The sequence below is a fragment of the Oncorhynchus clarkii genome, chromosome 33, assembly GCF_045791955.1.
Source record: "Oncorhynchus clarkii lewisi isolate Uvic-CL-2024 chromosome 33, UVic_Ocla_1.0, whole genome shotgun sequence".
NCBI lineage: Eukaryota > Metazoa > Chordata > Actinopteri > Salmoniformes > Salmonidae > Oncorhynchus > Oncorhynchus clarkii.
The window spans coordinates 35726653-35748720 of record NC_092179.1 but is presented as its reverse complement, the minus strand read 5'-3'; the positions used below and the strand labels follow the sequence as shown (position 1 = coordinate 35748720).

Below are 22068 nucleotides of genomic sequence, written 5' to 3'. Positions count from 1 at the left end.
AATCAGGTCACTAACGGCCTGGTCCTTGCTGCATGCCCCCATCTGCTTCTTGTTCACGTCAAACTTCGTCCGCCAACACTTGGTCTGGAATGTAATGACATGCTAGCATAGCTAGCGGCTAAGACAGCTTGAGCTAAAATACAAACTCAGTAGCAGTGTAGATCTTCCATATGAAGTCGAACATTGGTGCATTGTGGGTAGCTTATCCGGAAATAGGTTAATAAATATATAATAACCCCAAAAACATACCTAGGTTTGTACTTACAGGTAACCAGATCATGACTACAACTAAGTTACTTAAGTCTTTGACCATACTGTGTTACATTGGTGAGGAAAAACTCCTGCTTCCTAACCTTTAATGGTATAAATGTCAATGGATATATGCTATGCTTATCTGTTACTTGGCAAAACAAGGTCATCTAAGTATATACGGTTGTGTTCACATTCTCATATCCATAATCAATATGAAAAAGGCCAGACAAGGAAGTGAAGAGTTTACACTGGAAATTGGTCATGTGACAAACAACATGTGAATTAACATTCCACAGACTGGTTAGTGGTCACCACCAATACAGGTCTCAGAACATCCAGACTGGTTAGAGTGGTCACCACTAATACAGGTCTCAGAACATCCAGACTGGTTAGTGGTCACCACTAATACAGGTCTCAGAACATCCAGACTGGTTAGAGTGGTCACCACTAATACAGGTCTCAGAATATCCAGACTGGTTAGAGTGGTCACCACTAATACAGGTCTCAGAACATCCAGACTGGTTAGAGTGGTGACCACTAATACAGGTCTCAGAACATCCAGACTGGTTAGAGTGGTGACCACTAATACAGGTCTCAGAACATCCAGACTGGTTAGAGTGGTGACCACTAATACAGGTCTCAGAACATCCAGACTGGTTAGAGTGGTGACCACTAATACAGGTCTCAGAATATCCAGACTGGTTAGAGTGGTGACCACTAATACAGGTCTCAGAACATCCAGACTGGTTAGAGTGGTGACCACTAATACAGGTCTCAGAATATCCAGACTGGTTAGAGTGGTGACCACTAATACAGGTCTCAGAACATCCAGACTGGTTAGTGGTCACCACTAATACAGGTCTCAGAATATCCAGACTGGTTAGAGTGGTGACCACTAATACAGGTCTCAGAACATCCAGACTGGTTAGAGTGGTGACCACTAATACAGGTCTCAGAACATCCAGACTGGTTAGTGGTCACCACTAATACAGGTCTCAGAATATCCAGACTGGTTAGAGTGGTGACCACTAATACAGGTCTCAGAACATCCAGACTGGTTAGAGTGGTGACCACTAATACAGGTCTCAGAACATCCAGACTGGTTAGAGTGGTGACCACTAATACAGGTCTCAGAATATCCAGACTGGTTAGCGGTCACCACTAATACAGGTCTCAGAACATCCAGACTGGTTAGAGTGGTGACCACCAATACAGGTCTCAGAACATCCAGACTGGTTATTGGTCACCACTAATACAGGTCTCAGAATATCCAGACTGGTTACTGGTCACCACTAATAACAGTAACAAACCGCACACACTGTTCTATACTGTGTCCCAGAGCAACAGTAACACACCACACACACACACTGTTCTATACTGTGTCCCAGAGCAACAGTAACAAACCACACACACACACTGTACTATACTGTGTCCAAGAGTAACAGTAACACACCACACACACTGTACTATACTGTGTCCAAGAGTAACAGTAACACACCACACACACTGTACTATACTGTGTCCCAGAGCAACAGTAACACACCACACACACTGTACTGTACTGTGTCCCAGAGCAACAGTAACACACCACACACACTGTACTATACTGTGTCCCAGAGCAACAGTAACACACCACACACACTGTACTATACTGTGTCCCAGAGCAACAGTAACATACACACACACTGTACTGTACTGTGTCCCAGAGCAACAGTAACACACCACACACACACAGTACTATACTGTGTCCCAGAGCAACAGTAACAAACCACACACACACTGTACTATACTGTGTCCCAGAGCAACAATAACACACCACACACACTGTACTATACTGTGTCCCAGAGTAACAATAACACACCACACACACTGTACTATACTGTGTCCCAGAGCAACAGTAACACACCACACACACTGTACTATACTGTGTCCCAGAGCAACAGTAACACACCACACACACTGTACTATACTGTGTCCCATAGCAACAGTAACAAACCACACACACTGTACTATACTGTGTCCCATAGCAACAGTAACAAACCACACACACTGTACTATACTGTGTCCCATAGCAACAGTAACACACCACACACACTGTACTATACTGTGTCCCAGAGTAACAGTAACACACCACACACACAGTACTATACTGTGTCCCAGAGCAACAGTAACACACCACACACACTGTACTATACTGTGTCCCAGAGCAACAGTAACAAACCACACACACACACTGTACTATACTGTGTCCCAGAGCAACAGTAACACACCACACACACTGTACTATACTGTGTCCCAGAGCAACAGTAACACACACACACACACACACTGTACTGTACTGTGTCCCAGAGCAACAGTAACACACCACACACACTGTACTATACTGTGTCCCAGAGCAACAGTAACACACCACACACACTGTACTATACTGTGTCCCAGAGTAACAGTAACACACCACACACACTGTACTATACTGTGTCCCAGAACAACAGTAACACACCACACACACTGTACTATACTGTGTCCCAGAGCAACAATAACACACCACACACACTGTACTATACTGTGTCCCATAGCAACAGTAACAAACCACACACACTGTACTATACTGTGTCCCAGAGCAACAGTAACACACCACACACACTGTACTATACTGTGTCCCAGAGTAACAGTAACAAACCACACACACACACACTGTACTATACTGTGTCCCAGAGTAACAGTAACACACCACACACACTGTACTATACTGTGTCCCAGAGCAACAGTAACACACCACACACACACTGTACTATACTGTGTCCCAGAGCAACAGTAACACACCACACACACACTGTACTATACTGTGTCCCAGAGCAACAGTAACACACACACACACACACTGTACTATACTGTGTCCCAGAGCAACAGTAACAAACCACACACACACACTGTACTATACTGTGTCCCAGAGCAACAGTAACACACCACACACACTGTACTATACTGTGTCCCAGAGCAACAGTAACAAACCACACACACTGTACTATACTGTGTCCCAGAGCAACAGTAACACACCACACACACACACACACACTGTACTGTACTGTGTCCCAGAGCAACAGTAACAAACCACACACACTGTACTATACTGTGTCCCAGAGCAACAGTAACACACCACACACACTGTACTATACTGTGTCCCAGAGCAACAGTAACACACCACACACACTGTACTATACTGTGTCCCAGAGCAACAGTAACACACCACACACACACTGTACTATACTGTGTCCCAGAGAAACAGTAACACACCACACACACACTGTACTATACTGTGTCCCAGAGTAACAGTAACACACACACACACACACAGTACTATACTGTGTCCCAGAGCAACAGTAACACACACACACACACACACTGTACTATACTGTGTCCCAGAGCAACAGTAACAAACCACACACACACACTGTACTATACTGTGTCCCAGAGCAACAGTAACACACCACACACACACACACACACACACACTGTACTGTACTGTGTCCCAGAGCAACAGTAACAAACCACACACACTGTACTATACTGTGTCCCAGAGCAACAGTAACACACCACACACACTGTACTATTCTGTGTCCCAGAGCAACAGTAACACACCACACACACTGTACTATACTGTGTCACAGAGCAACAGTAACACACACACACACACACACACAGTACTATACTGTGTCCCAGAGTAACAGTAACACACACACACACTGTACTATACTGTGTCCCAGAGCAACAGTAACACACCCTGTACTATACTGTGTCCCAGAGCAACAGTAACAAACCACACACACACACTGAGGTGAAGGGAAAACAACTTCTGCCAGAGACAGTCTCACTCACTCACTCACCTTCTTGCCCTCTGATTGGTCGGGGCTGACGTATGACAGCTTCCTGCGGACGTAAAACAACATGTCGTCCTGTTCCCGCGGCGACAGCTTCTCCATGAAGTACGTGGAGAACATCCATGTCCAGAACACGATGCGGTCGTCCTTAAAACACCCTGGATCAAAAAACACAGAGATCAGAGGTCAGACCTTAAAACACCCTGGATCAAAAAACACAGAAAGGTCAGGGGTCAGGCCTTACAACACCCTGGACCAAAAAACACAGAGATCAGAGGTCAGACCTTAAAACACCCTGGATCAAAAAACACAGAGATCAGAGGTCAGACCTTAAAACACCCTGGATCAGAAAACACAGAGAGGTCAGACCTTAAAACACCCTGGATCAGAAAACACAGAGGTCAGACCTTAAAACACCCTGGAACGGTCCTACCACAGTTATCAGAGCAAGAGGAGGACGGGACCACTCCTGGTTTACAGTAAACTCAAAGAGAAACGGTCTACTGTAATAAGTCTAGGTGACTATTGGCTTTGGTCCTCAGGGAGATGGACTGGAGGTGATGTTAAATCTCAGGCTTTCCATTAGAGGTCGACCGATTAGGATTTTTCGACCTCTACTGTCCATCCTAAACGGCATCCATACAGGAAGTACTCACACCCTTCGACTTGCTCCACATGTCGTCGTGTTACAGGAAGTACTCACACCCTTCGACTTTCTCCACATGTCGTCGTGTTACAGACATTGTAAATGGATCACATTGACATTTTATCTGGTCACTGATCTACACACAATACTCCACAATGCCAAAGTGGAATTTTGTTTTTAGATTTATTCATTTTTTACAAATTAATTCATAATGAAACGCTGAAATATCTTCAGTCAATAAGTATTCAACCCCATTTGTTATGTCAAGGAGCCTAAATACGTTCAGGAGTCAAAATGTTGCTTAACAAGTCACATAATAAAGTTGCATGGACTCACTCTGTGTGCAATAATAATGTTTAGCATGATTTTTTAAATGACTACCACGTCTCTGTACCCCCACACATACAATTATCTGTGAGGTCCCTCAGTCGAGGAGTGAATTTCAAAACACAGATTCAACCGCAAAGACCAGGGAGGTTTTACGTTGCAAAGAAGGGCACCTATTGGTAGATGGGTAAAAATGTTAAAAAGCTGACATTGAATATCCGTTAGAGCACGGTGGAGTGACTACACTTTGGATGGTGTATCAATACACCCAGTCACTACAACGATACAGGCATCCTTAACTCAGTTGCCAGAGAGGAAAGAAACCACTCAGGGATTTCACCATGAGGCCAATAGTGACTTTAAACAGTTAGAGTTTAATGGCTGTGACAGGAGAAACTGAGGATGGATCAACAACATTGTAGTTACTCCACAATACTAACCTAAATGACACAGACTTTAAAACTGTTACAGAGTTTAATGGCTGTGACAGGAGAAACTCTGTGGATGGATCAACAACATTGTAGTTACTCCACAATACTAACCTAAATGACAGAGTGGAAAGAAGGACGCCTGTACAGAATAACAAATATCCCTAAACATGCCTCCTGTTTGCAACAAGACACTAAAGTAAAACTGCAAAAGAAATTGGCAAATTAACTTCATGTCCTGAATACAAAGTGTTATGTTTGGGGCAAATCCAATACAACACTGAGTACCACTCTTCATATTGTCTAGTATAGTGGTGGCTGGATCATGTTATGGCTGAACACAGGCAAAATCCTAGAGAAACCCTGGTTCAGTCTGCTTTCCACCAGACACTGGGAGATGAATTCCCCTTTTCAGCAGGACAACAACCTAAAACACAAGGGCACATCTACACTGGAGTTGTTTACCAAGAAGACAGTGAATGTTCCTGAGTTACAGTTTTCACTTACATCTGCTTGGAAATCTATGGCAACATCTGAACATGTCTGTCCAGCAATGATCAACAACCATCTTGACAGAGCTTGAAGAACTTAAAAAAAATTGCAAAAAATTGTACAATCCAGGTTTGCAAAGCTCTTAGTGACTTACCCAGAAAGACTCACAGCTCTTAGAGACGTCCCCAGAAAGACTAACAGCTGTAATCACTATTAAGAGACTTACCCAGAAAGACTCACAGCTGTAATCACTGCTAAAGTGGATGAATAATTATATAATCAAGATATACAAGTGCTTTACAAATATGTTAGAATTTGTTAAGCACTTTGACAGCGCATTTTGTGTAGATCGTTGACAACAAAATGACGACAGAATCCAGTTTAATCCCACAACAAAATGACAACATAATCCAGTTTAATCCCACAACAAAATGACAACAGAATCCAGTTTAATCCCACAACAAAATGACAACAGAATCCAGTTTAATCCCACAACAAAATGACAACATAATCCAGTTTAATCCCACAACAAAATGACAACAGAATCCATTTTAATCCCACAACAAAATGACAACAGAATCCAGTTTAATCCCACAACAAAATGACAACAGAATCCAGTTTAATCCCACAACAAAATGACAACATAATCCAGTTTAATCCCACAACAAAATGACAACAGAATCCAGTTTAATCCCACTTCAACAAAATGACAATTTAATCCAGTTTAATCCCACTTCAACAAAATGACAACAGAATCCAGTTTAATCCCACTTCAACAAAATGACAACTTAATCCAGTTTAATCCCACTTCAACAAAATGACAACAGAATCCAGTTTAATCCCACTTCAACAAAATGACAACAGAATCCAGTTTAATCCCACTTCAACAAAATGACAACAGAATCCAGTTTAATCCCACTTCAACAAAATGACAACAGAATCCAGTTTAATCCCACTTCCACAACAAAATGACAACAGAATCCAGTTTAATCCCACTTCCACAACAAAATGTGGAAAAAGTCCAGGAGTGTGAATACTTCCTGAAGGCTCTGTACATTGTGCACTACTTTTGACCAGAGCCCATAGACTCAGTAGTTTCCATTCCATATAGTTTCACTGGGGCACTATATAGGCAATAGGGCTACCATTTCGGAGACAGACAGGGTTCTTCTCTAATGGAAGACAGCAGCTTCTGACACAAAATGGCCATTCAGTTTAAACTGCTCATTCAGAGAAACACATTCCTCCATGCCATTTCATTACAGTGAGATTCAATTCAGTGTAACTCAATCTACTGAAGCGCTGTCTGGCTTTGATCGCTTCAATTTTGGAAATTCATTATTGTTGACGAATAACGTGGTGTCAAAAAGATCGCATTTGGTTCAAATAACTTGTACATTATTCAAAGAAAATCTCCTCTTAATGCTGACACCATAAATGCTGAAACTGAAGCCTTTGTTCCTCTCAGACGAGTCTAGTTTCTACAGACAGAACAAAAGGGAACTGAAATACCACTACATTTCCTGAGCCTGATTGTTTTATTTTATTCTACCTTTATATAACAAGGCAAGTCAGTTAAGAACAAACGATTACATTTACAATGGACGGCCTCCCCCGGCCAACCCCGGACGACACTGAGCCAATGGTGGGCCGCCCCCGGCCAACCCCGGACGACACTGAGCCAATGGTGGGCCTCCCCCGGCCAACACCGGACGACACTGAGCCAATGGTGGGCCTCCCCCGGCCAACACCGGACGACACTGAGCCAATGGTGGGCCTCCCCCGGCCAACACCGGACGACACTGAGCCAATGGTGGGCCTCCCCCGGCCGACACTGAGCCAATGGTGGGCCGCCCTATGGGACTCCCAATGGACGGCCTACCCCGGCCAACCGCGGACGACACTGAGCCAATGGACGGCCTCCCCCGGCCAAACCCGGACGACACTGAGCCAATGGACGGCCTACCCCGGACGACACTGAGCCAATGGTGCGCCGCCCTATGGGACTCCCAATCACGGTCGCTTGTGATTCAGCCTGGATGGGAACCAGGGCGTCTGTAGTGACGCCTCTAGTACTGAGATGCTGCGCCACCCGGGAGCCCCAACACACACAATCTGACAGCGCTGCTGAACATTCCCCACCAGAGTACAGAATGCAGCCAGCATATCATATCTACCCGGGAGGCTGAGCTAACAGACACTTCAGCAGTTATATGAAACCTCCAGCCAATCGGACACTGCTTCCAGGAATTCTCCTCATCAACAACTTCTCCCCCTGACAGAGACTCAGGCTACTGAGGCTAGTCATCAGGATAGTCACACACACCAGTACACAGGCTACTGAGGATAGTCACACACACACACACACAGGATAGTCATCAGGATAGTCACATACACACACACAGGCCAGTCATCAGTGACCACGACTCACCCACCACCTGACTGCTTCCATGAGCAACAAGAGCTCACGGGTCTTGTCTCCCAAGTGGCGCAGTGCTTGCGGTGTCACTACAGCCCCGGGTTCGATCCCAAGCTGTGTCACAGCCGGCCGTGACCGGGAGACCTATGAGGCGACGCACAATTGGCCCAGCGTCGTCCGGGTTAGGGGAGTGTTTGTCCCAGCGTCGTCCGGGTTAGGGGAGGGTTTGGCCCAGCGTCGTCCAGGTTAGGGAAGGGTTTGGCCCAGCGTCGTCCAGGTTAGGGGAGGGTTTGGCCCAGCGTCGTCCGGGTTAGGGGAGGGTTTGGCCCAGCGTCGTCCGGGTTAGGGGAGGGTTTGGCCCAGCGTCGTCCGGGTTAGGGGAGGGTTTGGCCCAGCGTCGTCCGGGTTAGGGGAGGGTTTGGCCCAGCGTCGTCCGGGTTAGGGGAGGGTTTGACCGGCCAGGATATCCTTGTCGCATCGCGCTCTAGCGACTCCTTGTGGCGGGCCGGGCACCTGCAAGCTGACTTCGTCATTGGATGGTGTTTCCTCCGACACATTGGTGCGGCTGGTTTCCGGGTTAAGCGAGCAGTGTGTCAAGAAGCAGTGTGGCTTGGCGGGATCGTGTATCGGAGGACGCACGGCTCTCGACCTTCGCATCTCCAGAGTCCGTAGGGGAGTTGCAGCGATGGGACAAGACTAACTACCAGATATCACCAGATTGTGGACAAAAGGGTAAAAGGTTTTTAAATGTGTATATTTCTCACGGTCTCACTTCAGAACACTTGTCCATAAACTTCAAAACTCGATGGTTAAGTTCAGGCATTCATTTTGACTGTTTACGGTTAGGGTTAAGGTTTGGAATAGGGTCTCCCCCATCCACAACACCTAGCTAACCAGCCGAGGGCCCCCCCCCCCCCCCCATCCACAACACCTAGCTAACCAGGCGAGGGCCTCCCCCCAACCACAACACCTAGCTAACCAGCCGAGGGCTTCCCCCCGCAACCACAACACCTAGCTAATCAGCCGAGGCCCCCCCCCAACCACAACACCTAGCTAACCAGCCGAGGGCCCCCCCCCCCAACCACAACACCTAGCTAACCAGCCGAGGGCCCCCCCCCCCATCCACAACACCTAGCTAACCAGCCGAGGGGCCTCCCCCCCAACCACAACACCTAGCTAACCAGCCGAGGGCCCCCCCCATCCACAACACCTAGCTAACCAGCCGAGGGCCCCCCCCCCCCATCCACAACACCTAGCTAACCAGCCGAGGCCCCCCCCCCCCATCCACAACACCTAGCTCACCAGCCGAGGGCCCCCCCAACCACAACACCTAGCTCACCAGCCGAGGGCCCCCCCAACCACAACACCTAGCTAACCAGCCGAGGGCCCCCCCAACCACAACACCTAGCTAACCAGCCGATGGCCCCCCCAACCACAACACCTAGCTAACCAGCCGAGGGCCCCCCCAACCACAACACCTAGCTAACCAGCCGAGGGCCCCCCCAACCACAACACCTAGCTAATCAGCCGAGGGGCCCCCCCCAACCACAACACCTAGCTAACGAGCCAAGGGCCCCCCCCAACCACAACACCTAGCTAACCAGCCAAGGGCCCAGGAGAGGGAGAGTCAGGAAGTGAAACACTGAGCTTTAACTTTGCTGGGTAATAGTGCGTGGAGAGAGTGAGGGTGGAGAGAGTGAGGGTGGAGAGAGTGAGGGTGGAGAGAGTGAGGGTGGAGAGAGTGAGGGTGGAGAGAGTGAGGGTGGAGAGAGAGAGGGTGTAGAGAGTGAGATAAGTGACGCATAGAGAAAGTGTGTGTAGAGACCCTGCCATCCCTTGTTGTGTCACGTCACAACAGAACCTCTACCCTGCCATCCCTTGTTGTCACAACAGAACCTCTACCCTGCCATCCCTTGTTGTCACAACAGAACCTCTACCCTGCCATCCCTTGTTGTCACAACAGAACCTCTACCCTGCCATCCCTTGTTGTCACAACAGAACCTCTACCCTGCCATCCCTTGTTGTCACAACAGAACCTCTACCCTGCCATCCCTTGTTGTCACAACAGAACCTCTACCCTGCCATCCCTTGTTGTCACAACAGAACCTCTACCCTGCCATCCCTTGTTGTCACAACAGAACCTCTACCCTGCCATCCCTTGTTGTCACAACAGAACCTCTACCCTGCCATCCCTTGTTGTCACAACAGAGCCTCTACCCTGCCATCCCTTGTCACAACAGAACCTCTACCCTGCCATCCCTTGATGTCACAACAGAACCTCAACAACTCTCTCCCCCCGATGCTGATTGGAGGAGAGAATCACCACAGAGGTTGTTCATCACTGTGTGGCTCAGGCTCCGTGCCAAATGGCACACTGTTCTGATCTAGAGCAAGGAGAGAAGTGAGACGAGGTAGGCCTGTGTCTCATCCTGAGCCTGGAGGAGGACAGAGGAGGACTGATTCCAAATCAATACCTCTTCCACACCAGAGGAACACAAGACTGGCTAGAAGTGACAGACACACTGCTGTCTGGCAGATAGTGAGACAATCCTGGAGACGACTGATGAGTTTGTCCTTGTCCTGCAGTGTTGTCCTCTGTTCTCCCCTCCTCGATATCTCATGGAAAAACAAGGAGGGAGAGGAGTGGGAGAGAGAGGGGGAGGGAGTTCATCCAGGATGCTGACAGCAGCAGGATTTGACCACTGATTTGTCCTCTGGACTCAACCATGAGCTCACCGTTTCTCCCTTCACAGCCTTCTCCACTCCCCTCACTACACAGGGAAGGGGAGAGGTGAGGGGGAGGGAGGAGAGGGGGAGAGAGAGGGGGAAGGTGAGAGGTGAGGAGGGAGAAGGGGGAGAGAGAGAGTGTGAGGAGGGAGGGAGGAGAGGGGGCGGAGAGAAGGGGGAGGGAGAGAGTGTGAGGAGGGAGGGAGGAGAGGGGGAGGGAGAGGAGTGGGGAGAGAGGTGGGGAAGGTGAGAAGGGAGGAGAGGGGAAGGGAGAGAGAGGGAGGAGAGGGGGAGGAAGAGAGAGGGAGGAGAGGGGGAGAGAGAAGCGAAAGGAGCAGGGCCTGTTTTCTCCAACGTGGTGCAACACAGACACAGATACAAGAAGCCTCCTACTACCTCCTACTGCTCTGTTCTAGAACACTGCTCTGTTCTAGAACACTGCTCTGTTCTAGAACACTGCTCTGTTCTAGAACACCTCATGACAACAGGAGAATCACCAAGATCTATTCTTGTGTTTCCTCAGTCAAAATGTTAGGCTATAATGTGACTATTTCTTTTTTAACTATTTCAGTTGACTTTATACTACAAGACCAGCGCTCTGATGTGGTCTGTCAAACAGGGAACTACAACATAAAACACATACTGTTGTCACAGAGGAACACACACACACACACAGCCAGACGTGGTACCTCATCAAAGAGATTAGACAGACTAACTTGGTCTTCTAAGACTGACTGACGTCCCAGTGGAGAATAACAAGGTGTTAACTGGTTAAATAGCCCACCCATTTGTTAACTGGTTAAATAGCCCACCCATTTGTTAACTGGTTAACTGGTTAAATAGCCCACCCATTTGTTAACTGGTTAACGCTGGATCGTCCAACGAGCTCTGACAGTCTAAATCATAAAGTGTAGTAGAACAAAGACAGGACATGTTTAAAACATCACTCATCCTCTTTCCTCTGCTATGTGTTCTGCTTGTTTATGGGATGTGGTCTGTATGTACTGGAATTACTGACAAATGTATCTCCTCATTGAGGACATGAACGTTTTCTAAACTAAACATATTGAGTGTGTCCCTTGTCTGTTGGTTAACAGCCTCCCATTGTCTCCTGTTAACAGATATGAGACAAACAGTAGGTCCCTCTGAATGGCAGAGAGAGACAGAGAGAGAGGAGACAGAGAGAGAGGAGAGAGGAGAGAGAGACACAAGAGGAGAGAGACAGAGGGAGATAATTCATGACACAGGACCTCATTATCCTATAAACCGGAGTCCTCCTCAAGATGCTCATACAGCATCAGTAACTAGAGTAGAGGACTGGGTAGTGGGACAGGGAGTCAGAGTCATAGGGCCATCAGTAACTAGAGTAGAGGACTGGGTAGTGGGACAGGGATTCATAGGGCCATCAGTAACTACAGTAGAGGACTGGGTAGTGGGACAGAGAGTCATAGGGCCATCAGTAACTAGAGTAGAGGACTGGGTAGCGGGGCAGGGAGTCATAGGGCCATCAGTAACTAGAGTAGAGGACTGGGTAGTGGGGCAGGGAGTCAGAGGGCCATCAGTAACTAGAGTAGAGGGCTGGGTAGTGGGGCAGGGAGTCATAGGGCCATTAGTAACTAGAGTAGAGGGCTGGGTAGTGGGACACGGAGTCAGAGGGCCATCAGTAACTAGAGTAGAGGGCTGGGTAGTGGGGCAGGGAGTCATAGGGCCATCAGTAACTAGAGTAGAGGGCTGGGTAGTGGGGCAGAGAGTCAGAGGGCCGTGGCCATCAGTAACTAGAGTAGAGGACTGGGTAGTGGTGCAGGGAGTCAGAGGGCCGTGGCCATCAGTAACTAGAGTAGAGGACTGGGTAGTGGGGCAGGGAGTCAGAGGGCCGTGGCCGTCAGTAACTAGAGTAGAGGACTGGGTGGTGGGACACGGAGTCAGAGGGCCATCAGTAACTAGAGTAGAGGGCTGGGTAGTGGGGCAGGGAGTCATAGGGCCATCAGTAACTAGAGTAGAGGGCTGGGTAGTGGGGCAGGGAGTCAGCGGGCCATCAGTAACTAGAGTAGAGGGCTGGGTAGTGGGGCAGGGAGTCATAGGGCCATCAGTAACTAGAGTAGAGGGCTGGGTAGTGGGGCAGGGAGTCATAGGGCCATCAGTAACTAGAGTTGAGGACTGGGTAGTGGGGCAGGGAGTCATAGGGCCGTGGCCATCAGTAACTAGAGTAGAGGGCTGGGTAGTGGGGCAGGGAGTCATAGTCAGAGGGCCGTGGCCATCAGTAACTAGAGTAGAGGACTGGGTAGTGGGGCAGGGAGTCATAGTCAGAGGGCCATCAGTAACTAGAGTAGAGGGCTGGGTAGTGGGGCAGGGAGTCAGAGGGCCGTGGCCATCAGTAACTAGAGTAGAGGACTGGGTAGTGGGACAGGGAGTCAGAGGGCCGTGGCCATCAGTAACTAGAGTAGAGGGCTGGGTAGTGGGGCAGGGAGTCAGAGGGCCGTGGCCATCAGTAACTAGAGTAGAGGACTGGGTAGTGGGGCAGGGAGTCATAGTCAGAGGGCCGTGGCCGTCAGTAACTAGAGTAGAGGACTGGGTAGTGGGACAGGGAGTCATAGTCAGAGGGCCATCAGTAACTAGAGTAGAGGGCTGGGTAGTGGGGCAGGGAGTCATAGGGCCATCAGTAACTAGAGTAGAGGGCTGGGTAGTGGGGCAGGGAGTCATAGGGCCATCAGTAACTAGAGTTGAGGACTGGGTAGTGGGGCAGGGAGTCATAGGGCCGTGGCCATCAGTAACTAGAGTAGAGGGCTGGGTAGTGGGGCGGGGAGTCATAGTCAGAGGGCCGTGGCCGTCAGTAACTAGAGTAGAGGACTGGGGGAGTGGGACAGGGAGTCAGAGGGCCGTGGCCATCAGTAACTAGAGTAGAGGGCTGGGTAGTGGGGCAGGGAGTCATAGTCAGAGGGCCATCAGTAACTAGAGTAGAGGGCTGGGTAGTGGGGCAGGGAGTCAGAGGGCCGTGGCCATCAGTAACTAGAGTAGAGGACTGGGTAGTGGGACAGGGAGTCAGAGGGCCGTGGCCATCAGTAACTAGAGTAGAGGGCTGGGTAGTGGGGCAGGGAGTCATAGGGCCATCAGTAACTAGAGTAGAGGGCTGGGTAGTGGGGCAGGGAGTCATAGGGCCATCAGTAACTAGAGTTGAGGACTGGGTAGTGGGGCAGGGAGTCATAGGGCCGTGGCCATCAGTAACTAGAGTAGAGGGCTGGGTAGTGGGGCAGGGAGTCATAGTCAGAGGGCCGTGGCCATCAGTAACTAGAGTAGAGGACTGGGTAGTGGGGCAGGGAGTCATAGTCAGAGGGCCATCAGTAACTAGAGTAGAGGGCTGGGTAGTGGGGCAGGGAGTCAGAGGGCCGTGGCCATCAGTAACTAGAGTAGAGCACTGGGTAGTGGGACAGGGAGTCAGAGGGCCGTGGCCATCAGTAACTAGAGTAGAGGGCTGGGGTAGTGGGACAGGGAGTCAGAGGGCCGTGGCCATCAGTAACTAGAGTAGAGGGCTGGGGTAGTGGGACAGGGAGTCAGAGGGCCGTGGCCATCAGTAACTAGAGTAGAGGACTGGGTAGTGGGGCAGGGAGTCAGAGGGCCGTGGCCAACTGGCCCGTTGATCTGGATCCGTGATATCCAAAAGCTTCCTCAATGGGAGTTCTACGGTGAGGGACAGCAGAGATGACGTGTCCATCCATTTTCACAAACAACAAATAAAGATCAGATGAGTTGAAGTCTTGACGGGAGACATGTTTGCCAAATTAGACCCACTCCACAGGCGCACAGACCACCAACAAAAATCCATCTGTTTGGCTGCGCCCATAGGAGCCATACAACATTCTGATACAGGGGACCAGGGTCCTATAGAGACATACAGCATTCTGATACAGGGGACCAGGGTCCTATAGAGACATACAGCATTCTGATACAGGGGACCAGGGTCCTATAGAGACATACAGCATTCTGATACAGGGGACCAGGGTCCTATAGAGACAGAGACATACAGCATTCTGATACAGGGGACCAGGGTCCTATAGAGACATACAGCATTCTGATACAGGGGGACCAGGGTCCTATAGAGACATACAGCATTCTGATACAGGGGACCAGGGTCCTATAGAGACATACAGCATTATGATACAGGGGACCAGGGTCCTATAGAGACATACAGCATTATGATACAGGGGACCAGGGTCCTATAGAGACATACAGCATTATGATACAGGGGACCAGGGTCCTATAGAGACAAAGACAGTAGAGTCCTCAAACCATCCTGCGTCTGACTGTTACAGACTCCACATCACAGCCGAGCAGGGCCCCGAGCAGGTCCCCACAGAACAACATGTGGAAGCCAATCAACAACAAAAATGGTGTCAACACCTTGGTCGTCTCTATCCTTTAATAACCTTTGGAAAGCCGTGGTCAGAGGGAAAGCTTTCACAGCGGATGATGCTGTTCCTGTTTTTAAATCCCACATAGAAACCGGTTCTGCACTACTCCTAGTGCCCATCACCAGGCAGGGCCACAGTGTCCGCTCCCCCATCTCAGTCTCCAGTATGTACAGTGGGGCAAAAAAAGTATTTAGTCAGCCACCAATTGTGCCAAAGTTCTCCCACTTAAAAAGATGGTGTCCTTTGGACAGCTCTTTGGTCTTGGCCATAGTGGAGTTTGGAGTGTGACTGTTTGAGGTTGTGGACCGGTGTCTTTTATATTAATAACAAGTTCAAACAGGTGCCATTAATACAGGTAACGAGTGGAGGACAGAGGAGCCTCGTAAAGAAGAAGTTACAGGTCTGTGAGAGCCAGAAATCTTGCTTGTTTGTAGGTGATCAAATACTTATTTTCCACCATAATTTGCAAATAAATTTGATAAAAAAATCCTACAATGTGATTTCCTGGATTTTTTTCCTAATTTTGTCTGTCATAGTTGAAGTGTACCTATGATGAAAATTACAGGCCTCATCTTTTTAAGTGGGAGAACTTGCACAATTGGTGGCTGACTAAATACTTTTTTGCCCCACTGTATGCTGCAACAGTCTATGTGCTGGGGGGCGAGGGTCAGTCTGTCCTATCTGGTGTCCTGTGTGATCTTAATTCATTAATTAATGACCTCTAATTCTCCCATCTCTCTCCCTCTCCCCTTCAGACGGACCTGAGCCCTAAGACCCTCTCTCATGACTACCTGGTCTGATGACTCCTGGCTGTACCCAGTCTCCAGTCCACCTGGTCGTGCTGCTGATCCAGTCTCTGCTGTTCTGCCTGCGGCTACCGAGCCTTGACCAGTTCACCAGACGTGGTACCTTGTCCCGGACACTGGCTATTCATGCTGCCGTTCAACTAGTCATTATATTTTAAAATGTCCATCCATCCTAATCCTTCAGTGATAACAGTAACAGAGCTATTGATTAGATGTGTAAAATGCCTCAGAGAAAGACAGATCGAGAACGAGAGAAAGACATTGACACAAGGAGACCCAGCGCTCTGTGGTGACATCATATTGACACGAGGCCCAGCGCTCTGCGGCGACGTCATGCTGAGAACGGAATACAGATGACACGTCCCTGACAGAACAATACCACTACTGAGAGACAAACAAACGCTTGGCAAAATCACCACGTTTCTAGTGTAGAATGCAGATTAGTGTTCTGAGGTTCTCCCTCAGATTACGCTGTTGAACCAAGGACTTTTTGTAGACGAGCCTAGATGTTGCGTTCACATTCACCTTGACACTCAGAGAGAGATAATCCGGTCTTCAGTCCACATTGGGATACCAGAGACTATATTTAGATGGTCATACAGGAGGGAGGCAGGTAACCTAGTGGTTAGAGAGTTGGGCCAGTAACCCGAAAGTTTGCTGAATCGATCGAATCCCCGAGTTGACAAGGTAAAAATCTGTCGTTCTGCCCCCTGAACAGGCACTGTTCCCCCGGTAGGCCGTCATTGTAAATAAGAATTTGTTCTTAACTGACTTGCCTAGTTAAATAAAATGTTAAATTAAAAAAATACTGTACCCTCAGTATTCACAGAACTGACAGTAGAACACACCTGCTGCTCATTACAAAAGGCTCATTTTTACAGGAATGTGTTATCTTGAACAGCACTACATGGATGTGCCTAAGAACAGCCCTTAGCCGTGGTATATCGGCCATATACCACACCGCCCTCGTGCCTCATCGCCAACTAAAGGCCCGTTGACGAGCGTGGCGTGTAACCACTAGGAGGCAAACGGAAACAGAGGTGCTGAAACGTCGAGGGACCGACCTGGAATTGTGCAACGTTTCTGTTTTTCTTCAATGCGCACTAATGAACACACCCGTTTTGTTTCCACACCAGCTGCTTTCTGGCTGCTTTTAAAAAATGTACGATTTGGGTTCATTTTTATTCATGAATAACCTCGCCGGAGCTCATCTCTAAGGGTTTTTCATATGATAATGAGCCTTCAGGCAGGTGTGCAGCTGTGGGTGACATTACAATGAGAATGGACTCGTTCAGGAGGCAGCCGTGGTACAGAAACATTGAGAAGAAAGAAAACACAGTTACTGATGTTGTTTCTATCCATGAGCCAAGCTCCCTGCGGTTGCTGTGGTATCGCCTGAAACATCAATTTTTAAAATGTTTCTATCATGTGGTTTTCAAAAAAGGTCCAAAAATAACTTCCTGATGCCAAAGTTGAACACCCAGATATCAAGTCTGGTGGCCTGGGGATCCAATAATATATCAAAATATAGAATCCCCCCTTCTCCTGGCCGGGGACAAGTCTGGTGGCCTGGGGATGCAATAATATATCAAAATATAGAATCCCCCCTTCTCCTGGCCGGGGACAAGTCTGGTGGCCTGGGGATGCAATAATATATCAAAATATAGAATCCCCCCTTCTCCTGGCCGGGGACAAGTCTGGCGGCCTGGGGATGCAATAATATATCAAAATATAGAATCCCCCCCCCCCCCCTTCTCCTGGCCGGGGACAAGTCTGGCGGCCTGGGGATGCAATAATATATCAGAATATAGAATCCCCCCCCCCCCCCCTTCTCCTGGCCGGGGACAAGTCTGGCGGCCTGGGGATGCAATAATATATCAAAATATAGAATCCCCCCTTCTCCTGGCCGGGGACAAGTCTGGTGGCCTGGGGATCCAATAATATATCAAAATATAGAATCCCCCCTTCTCCTGGCCGGGGACAAGTCTGGTGGCCTGGGGATGCAATAATATTCACATGGATATCACAAGTTGTACAACACTATAGCCGACTGTTTAGGATCAATGAGGCCACCTGATTCCTCATCAGTCCACTGGTCAGTGCACTATGATACACAGACAGCCTTGTCTAAAGCCATGAAGCATCGGCATTTGTTTCAGAGACTGGATAGACGTAGCTACAGTGTTATGATGTAGCTAGTTTCAGAGACTGGATAGACGTAGCTACAGTGTTATGCTGTAGCTAGTTTCAGAGACTGGATAGACGTAGCTACAGTGTTATGCTGTAGCTAGTTTCAGAGACAGGATAGAGGTAGCTACAGTGTTATGCTGTAGCTAGTTTCAGAGACGGGATAGACATAGCTACAGTGTTATGCTGTAGCTAGTTTCAGAGACTGGATAGACGTAGCTACAGTGTTATGATGTAGCTAGTTTCAGAGACTGGATAGAGGTAGCTACAGTGTTATGATGTAGCTAGTTTCAGAGACTGGATAGAGGTAGCTACAGTGTTATGATGTAGCTAGTTTCAGAGACTGGATAGACGTAGCTACAGTGTTATGCTGTAGCTAGTTTCAGAGACTGGATAGACGTAGCTACAGTGTTATGACGTAGCTAGTTTCAGAGACTGGATAGAGGTAGCTACAGTGTTATGATGTAGCTAGTTTCAGAGACTGGATAGACGTAGCTACAGTGTTATGATGTAGCTAGTTTCAGAGACTGGATAGAGGTAGCTACAGTGTTATGCTGTAGCTAGTTTCAGAGACAGGATAGAGGTAGCTACAGTGTTATGCTGTAGCTAGTTTCAGAGACTGGATAGAGGTAGCTACAGTGTTATGCTGTAGCTAGTTTCAGAGACGGGATAGACATAGCTACAGTGTTATGCTGTAGCTAGTTTCAGAGACTGGATAGACGTAGCTACAGTGTTATGATGTAGCTAGTTTCAGAGACTGGATAGAGGTAGCTAGTGTTATGATGTAGCTAGTTTCAGAGACTGGATAGAGGTAGCTACAGTGTTATGATGTAGCTAGTTTCAGAGACTGGATAGACGTAGCTACAGTGTTATGACGTAGCTAGTTTCAGAGACTGGATAGAGGTAGCTACAGTGTTATGATGTAGCTAGTTTCAGAAACTGGGCAGCCGTAGCTACAGTGAACGATTTTACTGAGTTACAGTTCATAAGGAAAATCAGTCCATTGAAATAAATAAATGAGGCCCTAGTCTGTGGATTTCACATGACCGGGCAGGGGAGGGGATAGGCTCATCCACTTAGGAGCTAGGCCCACCCATTGGGGAGCCAGGCCCAGCCAATCAGAATGAGTTCTTCCCCCAACAAAAGACAGACAGAAATATTCCTCAGCACCCCCCACCCTCCTCCACCTCAGACAATCCCGCAGATGAAGAAGCCGGATGTGGAGGTCCTGGGCTGACGTGGTTACACGTGGTCTGTGGTTGTGAGACCGGTTGGACGTACTGCTAAATTCTCTAAAATTACTTTGGAAGCGGCTTATGGTAGAGAAATTAACTTTTAATTATTTGGCAACAGCTCTGGTGGACATTCCTGCAGTCAGCATGCCAATACCACTCTCCCTCAAACATTTAGATATCTGTGGCATTGTGTTGTTTGACAAAACTGCACATTTGAGTGGCTTTTTATTGTCCCCCAGCACAAGGTGCACCTGTGTAATGATCATGCTGTTTAATCAGCTTCTTGATAGGCCACGCCTGTCAGGTGGATGGAATATCTTGGTAACGGAGAAATGCTCACTAACAGGGATGTAAACAAAGTGGTGCACAACATTTGAGAAACTTTTTGTGCTGTCTGGAACATTTCTGGGATCTTTTATTTCAGCTCATTAAAACAAGGGACCAACACTTTTATTTTATGTTTTATTTCACCTTTATTTAACCAGGTAGGCCAGTTGAGAACACCTTTATTTAACCAGGTAGGCCAGTTGAGAACACCTTTATTTAACCAGGTAGGCTAGTTGAGAACACCTTTATTTAACCAGGTAGGCTAGTTGAGAACACCTTTATTTAACCAGGTAGGCCAGTTGAGAACACCTTTATTTAACCAGGTAGGCCAGTTGAGAACACCTTTATTTAACCAGGTAGGCTAGTTGAGAACACCTTTATTTAACCAGGTAGGCTAGTTGAGAACACCTTTATTTAACCAGGTAGGCCAGTTGAGAACAAGTTCTCATTTACAATTGCGACCTGGCCAAGATAAAGCAAAGCAGTTTGACACAAACAATGACACAGAGTTACACATGGAGTAAAACAAATATACAGTCAATAATACAGTATAAACAAGTCTATATACGATGTGAGCAAATGAGGTGAGATAAGGGAGGTAAAGGCAAAAAGGCCATGGTGGCAAAGTAAATACAATATAGCAAGTAAAACACTGGAATGGTAGATTTGCAATGGAAGAATGTGCAAAGTAGAAATAAAAATAATGGGATGCAAAGGAGCAAAATAAATAAATAAATTAAATACAGTTGGGAAAGAGGTAGTTGTTTGGGCTAAATTATAGGTGGGCTATGTACAGGTGCAGTAATCTGTGAGCTGCTCTGACAGTTGGTGCTTAAAGCTAGTGAGGGAGATAAGTGTTTCCAGTTTCAGAGATTTTTGTAGTTCGTTTACATGTCGCATCCCCAGAACACCTGTGGGTAAGCATCACCGTGGAAGAAGTGTAGTTCCTCAACCGGATCTGTGCTAAACTGCTCCAGTAAGTGTCTTTACAATAGAAAGATTCTCTCGCGCTGATATACCAGCAACCGTTTCGCAAGCGATGATCGACGTTTCTAAAACGTTAAAACAGTCGGAATTTGTAGGCGGGTTCACAAGCAACCAACCGCGGGGAAATATAGGTTTGCCTGCTTTAAACTCTACAGATAATAACAAGGGTTTGAGAGTTTGTCCCTTACAAATTACAGTCACAAAGTCACATAACCGGATGAGCATGAAGCGTGTAACCAAACAAGCTATTTGTTGGTGATATTGCAAGGCGCGATAGGCCACCGATCTAATCAATTCAACAGTGCACATTGTAAACCTCTACTCACCAAGTCCACTAGTTTCTTGTCTGACAGTAAGACGGTTCCGTTCGTCGGCTATCGCCTTTAACATCTCTTGTAGAGAATGATCCGGTTCTCCGTTCTCCTCCACCGGCCCGACCTTCTTACAAACACTGGGAGAGGATGCCATTCCCAGCCCGGGCTCATGACAGTCCTACCACGGCAGATCCACCCGACCGACCGGGAGAAAGACAGAGGCGGTGGGGATACCGGGCCGTGTCTCCACTAAAACCACCCACGGACAATCCACGCGATTTATTCCAGACGATATTTACCAATAACACGGTCCCCTTGTCTGGTCACCGCTGACTGTTAAAGCCTCTGAGTAGGAGACTTCCGTCTGGCTCTCTGGATCAGCTGGGGAGGAATGCTCTCACACTTCCTGGATATTATGCAGAACAACAGAGAACATTTAAAGGAGAAGTTACCATTTACGTCGATTTCTCATAAATGGATATTTTGGGTGAACATTACCATTCTAGCAAACAGTCAAATACCAGACACGTTGTAACAAATCAAATGTATGTATGTCTCCTAGATACGTTTCCCGCGTGTGGATCAGCCGGGCAGGCCTATGATGTTTCCGTTGGTCTCGAGCTGACGGGAAGAGGGG

General features: G+C 47.9%; 1 protein-coding gene across 1 annotated transcript in view; it reads right to left on the bottom strand.

Moving 5' to 3' along the window:
- LOC139393028 (uncharacterized protein KIAA0930 homolog) overlaps positions 1 to 22068 on the bottom strand; it is an 87795-nt gene extending 65727 nt beyond the window's left edge. The window contains exons 1-2 of the mRNA XM_071141347.1: positions 21444 to 22068; positions 4137 to 4288 (exon numbers count right to left, since the gene is read on the bottom strand). Coding sequence (XP_070997448.1) covers positions 4137 to 4288; positions 21444 to 21585 — 294 coding nt within the window. The 5' untranslated portion in view covers positions 21586 to 22068. The remainder of the gene's footprint in view (positions 1 to 4136; positions 4289 to 21443) is intronic.